This window comes from Styela clava, chromosome 4, assembly GCF_964204865.1.
Source record: "Styela clava chromosome 4, kaStyClav1.hap1.2, whole genome shotgun sequence".
In the NCBI taxonomy this organism is placed as follows: Eukaryota; Metazoa; Chordata; class Ascidiacea; order Stolidobranchia; family Styelidae; genus Styela; species Styela clava.
Window position 1 is genome coordinate 22485570 of NC_135253.1, and position 13823 is coordinate 22499392.

General features: G+C 36.5%; 1 protein-coding gene across 1 annotated transcript; it reads left to right on the top strand.

The window, feature by feature from the left end:
* The first annotated feature begins 212 nt into the window (after positions 1 to 212).
* Positions 213 to 13116, top strand: LOC120326899 (uncharacterized). Its single transcript, XM_078111718.1, has 6 exons — positions 213 to 531; positions 6720 to 6884; positions 7623 to 7726; positions 7902 to 8082; positions 8634 to 8821; positions 9851 to 13116. Exons 1-6 carry the CDS (start codon positions 393 to 395, stop codon positions 10064 to 10066), a joined length of 993 nt encoding a protein of 330 aa, XP_077967844.1. The 5' UTR covers positions 213 to 392; the 3' UTR covers positions 10067 to 13116.
* Positions 13117 to 13823: the final 707 nt, after the last annotated feature.

Consider the following 13823-nt stretch of genomic DNA (forward strand, 5'->3'; position numbering starts at 1 on the left):
GTTTAATTTACGTGTGACAGACGCAATAGGACTACAACCTCCCCCGAAATTAAATCAGATCTGAACGAGATTTGAAAGTTATTGCACGATGATACACATAGTCACTGCACGGTCGATTTTGACTCATGCGGCGCATGTAAACGCTAAATATAACTAGCCTACGCATATAGAAAAAATGATGGATGGAATGGAAATATTTTTGTACGTTCAGAGATATATAAATGCGACCACCAGCTGGGTTTTCAGTCTTCAATGAATATATTAGGTCTGAAAAGGAATTTAAAAAACTTGAAATATTTTAGCAAAAACATCGGTAATTTTAACTCTAAACGCCGAGTATAAAGTGTCAAATTTGGGTCAAATTTTCTTTTACTACCGAAGCTCGAAAAAATATGTCGCCTTTATTACAATTGATTCTTGTCTGTCTTTGGAGTTGTTTACTTTCGACCGCCAACGGGTTAAGTTACATGTATTTTCAAACCAATATTTGTTCTGGAACAGCTGTGGATGGTTATCAGTGCAAAGTCGAAGGTAGGAAATTTATATATACAGTACTCAATATATGTTAACGAGGTTTGTTGTTTCGTAATCAGTAATTCTTCAAGTGTTTTTACTTCATTTCATACATCTGTGAGGGCCAAAACAATGTATGGTATCGATATATTCCCTTTGCAATTTCAAAAAAATTTAAGACTTTATGGACACTTTATACTTTAAATAAGTATTAGTGGCATTCGGTATTAATATGGACACCTTATCAGCTTGAGATTTGAAAAGCGATAAGCCGGCGTCGCATCATTACTGCAAAAAATGCGATAGTTTAAGTGAAATTTTTGGCGCTCCAGAAGTGTGTATAGCAATATGAACGAAACTAGTTTTGTTCCCTTACTTTACATCAAGTTGTGTAAAGGGACTGAAACCTATGGACAGGGGGTATATTTACTTGGCTAACACAGACAGTTCCCGAACTCGTAATAGAACTAAAATAAGAAAAATCTGAATAAAAAACATTTCTATTATATGCCAACGATACTTCATAATGCGCGTATACTTCGGACAAAGCTCTGTACTGTCACTCAATGATACTCGTGGAGTTATTATTTTCAAAATCCCGGGAGCATTCAGGTTTGATAACGTACACTTGGTTTACTCGGCACTGAGCACTGAGGGGCGGGGGATGTTACGTTGGTAATAATGAGATTTGAGCATCGGATATGTCTGTATCAACCCCGTGTAATTTTATCATCATTATTATTTAACGATGAACATGTTTCTATACAGTAGTTACAATGTGACTACTATTTCCATTTCGACATCGTCTACTCAGTTAACTAACCACTGAGAAGAAGGGGTATGTTGGTACTAATGAAATTTGAGCTTTAAGCATCAGATCTTAAATGACGCCGACATCCGTCGAGCCAAATAACGCCATCAATCCAGTGTTTTTAGTAGTTCATTACTATTATTATTTAACCCCAAACATGGCTCTGTATTTGGTACTTCCGTAGTATGTGTACCCGGTTACGGTTAGGCCATAAGTTTATCCGTTTTTTTTTAGTTCTATTACGAGTTCGGGGACTGTATGTGTTAGCCAAGTGAATATACCCCTGTTCATAGGTTTCAATCCTTTTACACAACTTGATGTGAAGTAGGCAAACAAAATTATTTACATCCATATTGGTACACACACTTCTGGAGCGCCAGAAAAACTGACAAAGTGCTTTACGTGTTTTATTTTATTTCACTATGAATAAGGCTATTGTAGCCCTTGTGCGATGCTACTATTTTGAAAAGAAACGGAAACTTTTGGATTAGTATTGTCTACATTTTTACTTTACCCTTAGCAAGTACGCGAATTGTCCCCGCTATGACGTCCCAAGATCATTTTTGATAAATCATTGCAAAGAAAGTAAATATTATCAATTTGTCAACAAATCTTAGAATTATATTTTTTGTTATGAAATACGTCTTCCTAATGGGCAGAAGCATTTGAACACTTAACTGGTAATATCATAGTCCTGGTGCAACTACGGCAGTTATAAGCACTATTAAAAATAATAATAATAATAATAACCAATGTTTTCAAATACATTCCTTCTAATTTTGCGTGATGAAGTACCACATGCTTATCCATGACCAATCTTGCCATTTTTAAACTCTACTAACTATAATCAAATCGTTTGCAAAACAGACGCAACCGCGCGTCATATTTCGTCTGTTTTGCTGATGATTTTAGTCAGATAAGAAAACAATAAAATATAGACGACACATGTGAGATTACGCAGCGAAGTATATATTCACGATTTGTCTAAAGAAGTAAGAACGTTGTTTGAGTTTAAACATGTTTTGTGTTTTGGCACGATTTACTATCAACACGGGCTGATAGTAAATAATAATAGCTAATTCACTATGAATGTCCGATAAAATATATTAAAATTAATGTGAAAAACGACGATTTGCCATGAATTAAGTTCATTTACTGTAAATAGCCGTAGATGTTTCAGTAAAATACGATAAATACTGTAAAAAAGTGGTGACGTGTTGTAAATCATAGTCATTTATGGTGAAGGTCTCAGCAAAACAGTGGAATTAATCTTGGAATTGTGTAAAATATGTAGGCCCGACTCGTACGAATTTTAGCAAAGCCATCTGACAAAAGGGGAAAATGAATACATATTTCAGTGAAGTTTCATATTTCCATGTTTTGGAAGTATTAACCTTGAAAATCGCATGATTAGACATTTCCGATAGGAATTTTCTAGTCCCCAATGCGTAAAGTTTTAATTGGTTTTATGTGTGTACATATTTATGTTACTTTTTCCGGTAAGCCAGTCATTTTCAATACGTTTTCCCCGAGAACTCTGTCCAACCAAAACGCTCATGCGCCAGTAAATGCGGATAATCCGTAAAGTCACGGATTATTTGGGTCCGGTAGAACTACGGAAAATTCAAAGTTCCTGTATTCAAACTAACAATGCTTTTTAGCATATGACGACAACTAAACCGAAACATAGTATAACAATGAATAAACTTTTATGACGCACTTTACTCTTTTATGACGTTGGTGATATTGTGTGACATCATAATAAATTTAAAATGCAAGCGAAAATAGCACGTATACATATGCAAAACACATTTTTCGCACATTGGCCTGGTTTTGGACCACAAACTTAAGTAACTGCGTCATATGCCAAGGATTAAATTTTGAATATCATATATATAGAATCTATCTAAAGAGGCGAAGAATGTGGAAATTATTCGTTTTCTAAACGCGTTTCAAATAGGAATTTTTAAGTTGGTAAATAGTGTATACTCATCTTACGATGTTATCTACGTATGTGCATATACATATAAATTGCCCCGTAATGATAATATATATATATGTTGGCAATTATTCATGTTTAATTAGGACAGGATGTATTCACTACCGTGTTTTATCAAAAATAAGACCTAGCATGATTTTTAAAAAGGATTTTAATATAAGCCCTCCCCCCCCCCAAAAAAAAAATAAGGCCTAGTCTATTCAATAGCGCATAATATTTTTTTTGACTTAGTCGATGGCAATAAATCTCTCTTACGCGTTTTAAATGATTATTCTAAAACGTGTGAAAGAGTAAAGTGTGATTTTGTATTTGATAAGTGAAAATAAAAGACATTTCCTTAAAAAAGAAGTGTTATTTTTCGAAAGAAAATTGAAATAAGATCTTGCCTTATTTTCGGGCAAACAGAAGGGAAATCTTCTGATAAATATTGAATGAAATAAAGAACGAAGTGCATAAAGTACGGTCACGACATTCCTCTGCCGTCAAATAAAAATACAACTTCACACACAAAAAAAGGCAATGTATAAAAGATGAACAAAAAGACCTGATAATCGAGCGAAATTTAAGGAATGGCGACATGTTACGTTTTACTACGTAAGGTCGGCCGGTACCTTGCTCATTGATGAGTGTTCGTTACTTCTATTCGAGTGCGTGTGACCTTACTTTAAGGTCATTCAAAACAACTTTCGATTTGTAAATGAAAATATTTTCGATTGAAGTTTGGAAAAGAAAGCAGTTCATGCTTTCTAATAGGAAGCAGAACATCCGGGAACTCATGCTTTGCATATATCAAGGGACTTTCCAGTCATTGTATTGTTCGTTTTTCCTTTCTGAAACCCATTATGATGAAATAGAGGTTTCGAACGAGTTTGACCTCCAAGTTTGGTAGTAAAATATTATGACCGTTATTCTGATTGTTAAATAATTGTTCTTTCTGGCAATTTTCTCGATTTTTTACATTTTGGAAATATATGTTAACTAAGGAAGAGTTGAAAAATAGGAATAATGTAATCGTAACGGATATATAAATAGAAAATTATTTTTCTGTTGCGTCAGAAAGTTGAAAACATATATTTTTTGAAAGCAAGCTTATTTGTTAAATTTAGCGAAAAGAAACATAAAACATGCGATTTGTTCTAAACTTTTTTACGAAAATAACACGAAACAGTGACTCGGCAAAACATAAAATTTCGTTTCCAGTCGTGAATATCCATCAGAAACCATATGGATAGATTTTCAGTTTGTGTCACAATAAAATAAACTAATAATTTTGGTATGCCTCATTCGTAATTAAGAAATAACGCATGAAGCGTTTCTTGATTTCTCGTGGATAGGCATGACATGCTCTTAGTAATTGGACACGAAATAGACCTATGGATCGTTTTGTTAATATGTTGATGATATTCTTTCCTTTTTCCTGTTGTGATGAAATCGCCTTTCTTTTTAATTGTTGGACCAATTGATTTAAAATTTTCAGCGGTTGAATATGTTATTTTTCGCTAGAAGATTTAATTTTAATAATTTCAAAAAATTTTGTGGGTTATATGGGTTCGTTTTTTGCGTGCGATGATGTTATAAAAATTGCGCATCTTGTGGCGGTTACGTTTGCATTAGTCGTGAAGTTTGCGGTACGTTTCGGATTCGTGTCAAGATATTTGAGCACCGCTCTCTTGTGTGTAGTATATTTATTAAATAGATTCCGGATTTTCAAAAATTGTAGCTCTTTCCACAACAATTATTGCTTGAACAGGCCTTGTTTGAAGAAAAAGGCGCGTAAAAGCGTCGCATATAATTAACTTTACGAAAGCATCATAATGTATTTGCAAAATATCAAATGTATAAGCTTTCATTATATCCTAGATCATTTTTTCGGAAATATAAGTTATTAAAGTAAGTAATGCAGTTATATTTTTTTAACATAGAAAACTTACGCTAATTAGCAAATCAACGGATTTTCGAATAATCGGAACCGCAAAAAAATGACTTTATATTCTGTTATATTGGGCAACGAAGCGTCATTTAAACACATTTTAAAATAAAAATAACGTGACCGCATTTTAGCCGTGGGTGTTATGCGAAGACTCGTGTAGTTTGTGTTTTGCTATCTGGATGACGTATTGTAGTAAACAAGGACAAAGTATTTGGATTTCCCACATACAGTCGTTTTCGACATGAAACTCGATCAAAAGATCCCGAATTAAAAATTGTAACCGTGTCGATTTTTAATTAATTTTCATCCCAATTGTTCAAATCAAGGTCCTGAGTCATCAACTAAAGATATAAAAAAACGCAATAGCACGTAACATCTGAGAAAATTCAAAAAATTGTCTAGCTTTGACGTTTTGACGGAATTGTTCTATGTATAGTTTCGCGCTTTCACTGAATAGTGGGATTATGCGTGCCTAAATGTCTATTGACTAGTGACCCGGGGCAGTTGCTGAGATTATACCCAGGTTCAGAAGAAATCATTAGTGCCGCAAATTTCTGTAACAAAAAACTTCGTTGCTTCGATTATATCTGTATTGCTATGCCATTGGAAAAATTGAAAACGCGACGGCCATTTTTTTTTCTCACTCAGCATTGCCGTATTACTTTTAAACAAAAACCGCTAAAGGCGTAATGGGGGCGTGATTTGCGTAGTGCGTGGGAAACGTGACCCTTCTAGAAACCAAAGGACGTTTTATGATTATATTTGTATGCTGTTGTATTGGGGAATCGAAAACACGATGCAAGCCATTTTTTGTAACTCAGCACCGCCGTATTATTTTTAAACAAAAACCGCTAAAGGCGTAATGGAGGCGTGTTTTGCGTAGTGCGTGGGAAACGTGACCCTTCTAGAAACCGAAGGACGTTTTATGAGTCACCAGTAAAAAATATTGTGTTAGCGAAAACTGATCGAAAATGGACGACGACGTGTCTGACAGAACGAAACTCGTGTTCGTTTGAAAACACCTTGGAAATATATAAAAAGTTGTAAAATTCACTCACATTCCATGGTTATTCTAACTAGCGACAATGATAACGTACGTTTCGCAACTGACTACAATTTCTTGGCAACTACAAAATATTTAAATTCACCCCAAAAGGGGTACCTTGACATTTGACCCGTCCCTCCAAACCCCCAATTACTTATTCTGCCCAATTCTAATACTTCATTCATAAGTCAGATTGATAATTGCATTCGTACAATTCTAACTTTTATGGAAGGGGTAATTGAGTTTTGGTAATTCGATTAAGGGGTAACGATATTAAAAGGTTTGAAAACCGTTACCCTACGTATCCGTCTCTGGTTGTACAGTGCCTTATTTTGAATGACGGCGTAAAACGTGATGTAAGAATATTAAGCCTATCCATACAATAAGGTTATAGAAACTAATATATTTTATTTCTTAACAGAATGTCCGCTACCAAATTTCCTATATGGTGGTGTCGCAACTGACGTCATAGCCCATACACCTAAAGTGACGCAACCAGCAAAACTAAATGACGTCATCGTGACGTGGTTCCTGAATAGTGATGGGAATCCGGGTCTTAACATCACAGTTAAAGCAACGTCACCAGGTAAGTTTCAAAAGTCAGAATGAAATAACTGGCTGCAGCGACATTATTCAAAAAGATCCGGGATTGCTTTAATCAAATTTATCAGATAATACGATATTATTTTCATATTTACTCCGAGGGAGCGAAAAGTTGATTAGACGGCTTTATTAAATGACGAACCACGGCAGATTACCGGTTCATGTCAGGTATGGGACTAGTTAGCCAGGTATTTATTTCAGATGCCTGGACTTGACCGCGGTGAAGGCCGTAGCCGGCTATCTACCGGGTCTCGTGTAGTTTATAAGGTACTTATAGTGGGCATGTTATTCCTAACCCCCACCTGAAAAGAGCGTAGTCAGTCCAGAGGGGGGGGGGGGGGTAATTTTTTTTGTATGATGATGTAATACGACGCTCGCTCGTGCCTTTTACTACGATCAAAGTCGGACAGAAGTTGCCACAGATATCAAACAATATCTTAAAGAACATTAGACCTCCCACCTTCACCTGACTACGCCTATGCATACTGACATAATGCACCGTCGTGAATCTGGTATTATATATAAAGATTTGGCGCTCCCGATGTATTGAACCTCGACCTGGTACACATACTATGTTTAAGTTGTGCGCCATCTTGGTGCACATACTTCGGGAGGTTCAAAGATTTCGGCCTGAGTAGCGTATTTTAACAAGTATTAAAATTTACTAAACAATCTATAGGTTCATATTCTATTCAATAACATCAATTCATATTATTTCCAGATTCTCCTCAGCAATACGAAGTAAACGTTATGGCAGACAGCTACCCGACTCCTATCTACTGCGGAAAGATACAAACACCGGAACCAGCTATAGGATTTACACCGGTTAGATTATACTTAATTTCATATTTATTTCCGCAGGAATATATTTTATTTTCAATCCCATTTCCACATCCTTCACTACCAACCAACTCTGTAAAAGTCGTAAATTCGTATTCCAGGTATTTAAAAATTCGAGTTCTTACACTACATTTCTCATACAGCTCCATTCCCTTTACAGGAAAAACAAGAACTTGGTCTAGAAATGCGATGCGATGGCGAGAGATTGAAAGCAAACATGGGAATTCAGCTCGCCGTCCAGGTGCAAGGGGATCCAGTAATGAAAGAAACTCCATATTCGATATCTTTCCGAATTCCAAGCTGTGACGATAAAATAATGCACGACTCGAATGAATGCATAGGTGAGATAATTAAATTAGATAGTTGATTAGCTGGTCTACATATTTTTTAATAGCCGCCATTCCTTTAAACGAGCAAAATAAAAACAAGATAGCGATCGGAGACCGCCGACTTATCGATCTAGGGGCGTATATCCTTTGCTCAATAGCGACACCGCGTGTATCATCACTAATTAATTAATAACTACCTATCGACATATTTACCAATTAAAATCGATAAGTAATAACGTTATATGATTGAAAAGATGTGTCCAGAGCAGCAGCCGCACACTTATCATTAGATAAACAAGTGTAAATATTATGACGTTATGTTGTTTTGTTGATATTGCCTTTATTCTTCAGGCCTACATGTTGACAAACATTAAAAGACATAAAATACACACTAGCGATCACAAAATTGAGTTGTATTTGAAGGTGCCAATTTTTTTCGTACAAGTGTGCTGTATAAAGAGTTTTTCTCCTGATAATTTGACGCCGCACAAAAAAAAGTTTGGAAACCACAGCATTAAGAAAATTCCGGGTTACATGAAATTATCATTCATTTATTTTTACAGCTGAACGAAAGAAAAAAATTCAATTTAATATCAAACAGAAGCGAAATTCTACGGTCGTGATACTGGCTATTAAAACTGCGTATCTGAAACAAGACCCAAGTTCAAATGTCTACGTGACGATTAGAGAGCAAGACGATAACATAGTTGATGGATGGAAGACACTGGGTGCTCCGACCACGCTAACTTGGGTGAGTGGGATTCACGGCAGGGGAAATAACTTTTCTGAGTGTGCCAGATAATCATAATAGACTTAGTTATGTCCGAGGGCTCAATATAAAAAACTATAAATAAAAAACAGATATTTCCAACAGCTGGACCAACAGCTAAGCTAACGTTTAAATGTACATACAGGGTGTCCAAAAGGTTTCGCCCGATTATAAAGTCTATATATTCAAATGTTATTTTTTTTTTAATTTTAAAAAAGATTTATAGTCAACCTGTTTCTAATTGGATGTTATAGCTATTGAATGTTGTAGTACTCATTTATCATACAACCAAATTTATTTAAATTTACAATTGGTAATGCTATGAAATGTGACACAAGTGAGCCGGATGGAGCAATTCGATGGGCCGTATCCAGTGGTGGGATTCGAATTTTTTGTCAACAGGTTCCATCACAAAAGTCAGCCGGTTCTGTTTCAAACACAACATTGGCAGTAACCAGTAATGCTAACCGGTTCGCTGATTTCATAAAATTCCGTTAGGCGGTTCTATAGAACCGATGCGAACCGGCTGAATCCCACGACTGGCCGGATCCGGCCCGCAATTATCCCACCCCTAGTTTATAGTCGTACAATAACTGTTGACACATCTTTAAATATCTACTCGAAAATGACTTTAAATATGGGCATGCTTGAAGTCAGCTAGGCCCGTGAAAGAACTCTATCAGCTTAACGCGTTGATAAGATGTTATACAGTTCCTGTCCGCGATCTAATGCCAACATTTTTCCAACCCTTAACCCGCTGATTGGTAATTGTTACGGTAATAAACGGGGAACTCGGGGAAACGTCCATACAAAAATAGGTGCTATGGAACTGAGGTTTCGGGTTGTTTGCTGACAACAGAATCAGGAGAAACTAACTCGGTCGGCTATTACGCTTTTTTCGATTTTGACAATTATTGTAGTTCAGTACACACGACCGTGGCCTGTTCAATGCCTATTTTAGGTCGATGACCAATTCAAAACATATTTATATTTCTATTACTCCTACAACAGCCACAACGGATAACCGTATTCAACAATCTAGCGATGGGGAAAACCTACCAGATAGTCGTCTGGAGGTCAGGAGAATTCAACCGTTTTGCCAAAGTTATAACAATGAAGATCGACCAAAAAGACCCGAGATTCGACGATTATAAGAATATACAAAGACTGCAAAAGAGACGAGCCAGACTCGCTAGAAGGATAAGTCAATATGGGGGTGTAAACTAATATGAAAAACTGTTATTAGGGATGTCATATATTCGAATAATTCGGATTTCTAAAAATATTTTTATGCAATTTATATTCGTTTTATCGTTCGAATTCTGAAAGAAAATCTAAAAAAAACTATTATTACCGAAATTTATATAACTGACAAAACAGAATAGTTTGAATAATTTGGAATTCTAATATTTCTATGTAATTTATATTCGTTTAAATGCCCGAATTTTTATTTCGAATCTTATAGAGCCGTTTCGAACCGAATTTCATATAACCAATTGCGACCGAATTTCATACGATTGCTTTGACTCGTACTTTATAAAACCAAGTTTTAAAGAGCTGTTTCGAATCAAATTGTATAGAATTTTTTCGAACTAAATGCTCTCTAACTCGAATAGACATCCCTGACCACAACTTTGAGAATTCTATAACACAGAGGCTGACATTAGGCCTCTTTACCAGACCTACCTTGCATTGTCGATCGATATCAAACACACTAGAGACGTAGCAATGAGGCTTATTTGAAATGTAAATAAAATCCCTTTTCTGTATCAAGCATAACAATTTTTTTGCTGTTACGATCTATTTTGGCAATTAGAATTTCCAGATTTCCCCTTCTTCGAAAATTTCTGGCTACGTCATGTTTTATCATATATCTCTCTATATACAGAATCTTGTACAACCCCAAAGTTTCGATAACAATCGGCATTGCAAGTTAGGCCTAATGTATTGAATATTTAAATATTATGATTACAAAAGCAATGGCTGCCATGACCGAGTGTAAATCAAATCATCATTGTTTTTATATCGCTGGGCGATATTTTTTCATTTTATTCACAATACTATTTTTCATTGAAATTTTACTGTTTTGTGCATTTGTTATTGTACCTTTATTATCACGCCCGATCACCAGCCTTCAAGTGTTAACAACGTCGCGTTGTACGAATGATTACGTCACTTTCAGTGTTTCTTATCCAACAGTTATTCCTGGCTCATTTATATCTAACATACGTTGCAATCATGACTTTGGTTTTTGTATTATGATGACACAATTAATAATATTTTTTCTAGTGCAATTCCCCTTCATATTATAATCCTGCATCCGTAGATCTACGTGTTTTGCAATATACGCTTTTGACGAAGCATGAGTGCACATGCAGTGTGACCCGAGAAAATACCGGAAAAATTTACACGTTTTTTGGAACATATTATAGATCTGGCATGAGCAAACTACGGCCTGCGGACCAAATCCGGCCCGCTGGGTAATCCAATCTGGCCCGGCTGATGCTGCTACAACCAAACTAAAACCAAATTTTGATATTTAAGCTGAAAAATAGCTCAAGAAATTTGTTGAGATTATAATTAAATTAAGTTTTGACACGAGGCTTATTGTTTTCACCTTTGCATTTGTAACACTGTAAATACTGTTCTTCAAATAGAACTTTCGACGTCACACTTACATCGCCCGACAGTCTAGGTGTGCAAAATTTTAACCTCTGGTCCTGAATCTTTGCCGACCCCTGTCTAGCCAATTTTTTTTTAGGACGACCCCAAAGACAACTGTCAAGTGTCCGGTGCGACCCCAGGTCAATATATATTATGGAACTTTAGACCTTCTTTCACTAGACTTTTAAGTTAGTCATGTGGTGGTATTAAGTAAAATAAGCTGAAACCCAACCCAATAAGCACCTACATTTTCTGTAGCACAAAAATGACCTGTTCACGACCCTACCTACTCATCACTCCGACCCAATTTGGGGTCGCGACTACTAATTTGGGAACCCCTGGTCTAGACAGTACATAACTTTTATGAAACTTCTGGATACAATAATATACAAACAGAAGTTCGAGTGTTAAATAAAATTTTCCACATTTTCAAAGAAGTAATTATGGATATTGTGGGTTCTGTTTTTGGGGTCACACTCTATCTCCAATCTAAGATCTGGCCCAGCCGACTACTGTGTAATATATTATATTGCACAGCCTATACAAACAGTTTCGTTTTTTTGTCCCGATACTCAATTTAGTCTAGGGTGGCCCGAGGCTGTCCGCATCTGGGCCCCCAGAATTATTTCTGTATTGTTCGCTGACCATACTGATATTTTTTAGCGTGTTCCGTAAAACCGTGTTATATTCTTATGACGCAGACACAACTTTCAGAAATAGCAGTCGATCTTTGTGTCTAACTCGGTTAAATATCTTCTAAATATTCGGGATTCTATTCGAAAAAATATTCGATTTTGAAATGATCAAATATTCGAAAATGACCTGTGGCCATGCCCCTATTATCGTTTCGTCCTAAAGATACTGAATGACACTGCATAGAACTTTTACACGTGCACCATAGTGTTTTATCATTAATTACGCAGAGATATATTATATTTTACTATTACAGTATTAATTAATAAACTTCATCTTATCGTGCAGAATTCCTTGTTCTTGAAAACATTCGTTACATGTTAAGTTCAAGTATTTTTGGAGAAGAGACTAACAAGGTTACGATTTACATATTTATCTCGGAGAGGGAAGGCAATAAGAGGGCTCACCATATAGCGAACCACGGCACCTCGTCCGCTTATCAGTCCATGTCGGATATGGGATTAGTTAGGCATTTGTTTTTTCGGAAGCATGGACTTGATGGTGGAGGAAGTCGTAACCGACCAGCGGTTACGTGAACTAAACTACGGCGGCGAGGAGTCCAACAGTCTTTTCGCACATAATTATTTCCCCTAAGATTCGGGAACCCCCGTAGGGTAGTCAGAGGTGCGGTGGCGAGCGTATTCCCAACGCTTAACCCGATGTGCCGTATCGTCGAGCAGAGGTTCTCATATCAATCGCGATTGTAAGGTTGCGAATATGACGTTTGTAGTAAGATCAAATTTTGCCCGGGGTTAGTTATGTGTATCGCCAGACTCTTTGCAGGGACCGTACCGGCGCGCTGTCGTTTCTTCTTCCCTTTATTAACGTCTCAGTACGGAGTGCTATACTTTCTTTAAGCCTTCTTTGTCAGATACAGTGTCAGAGTCTTGAGTTCTGAGATATTTATTAACAGTATAATATTAAATCACAGTCTCCTCTTCCTATCCCCCCCCAGTTTTCTCCCTTTTTTTAAGCGGCTATCCGCCGACTTATATATTCGACAGCACAGATGGGCCGCCAAAAAGTGTCACATCGTTAACACTCATTTCGCCTCATCTGTTTAATCGATCTAATCATGTTTGACACTACAGACAGGCTAGGTGAAGTTATATTGAACGACTATAGAGGGTGGCCCACGGATACCAGCATCTTCTCGTTGACTGGTTCACATAAACAATCGTCTGTTACTGCTATTATCAAAGCCCATGTATCTAAAGGAAATTAACAGACTTACAGGTCCATTGCTAGACACTGGCTGCAAATGGGGAAAAGGTTGTGGTTCGCTATATAATTATAAAGATTTCCTCTCGTGAAGATAAGTTCGAAAATCCTTTTTAGTATGCGAATGTACGTGAAAAGCTAAACCTAAATTTCTTAGTTGAAGTCGGAATTCAAACTTCTACAAAAAAAAATTTTTTTTCAACGAAGAGTGAAAAAGCATTACCGTAATTCCTGGGTCATAAGGCCTTCCAAGAAATCGATCGTTCGCCTTATAAGCCTAATGTATGAACCAAGCTTTATTGCCTACATTCAAAACCAGTACCGGTTGCGTCTTATGTATGGATGAAACCACAACCTAAGCAATTTATTGACGGTGCGCCTTATGGTCCGTAAAATACGAAAAGTC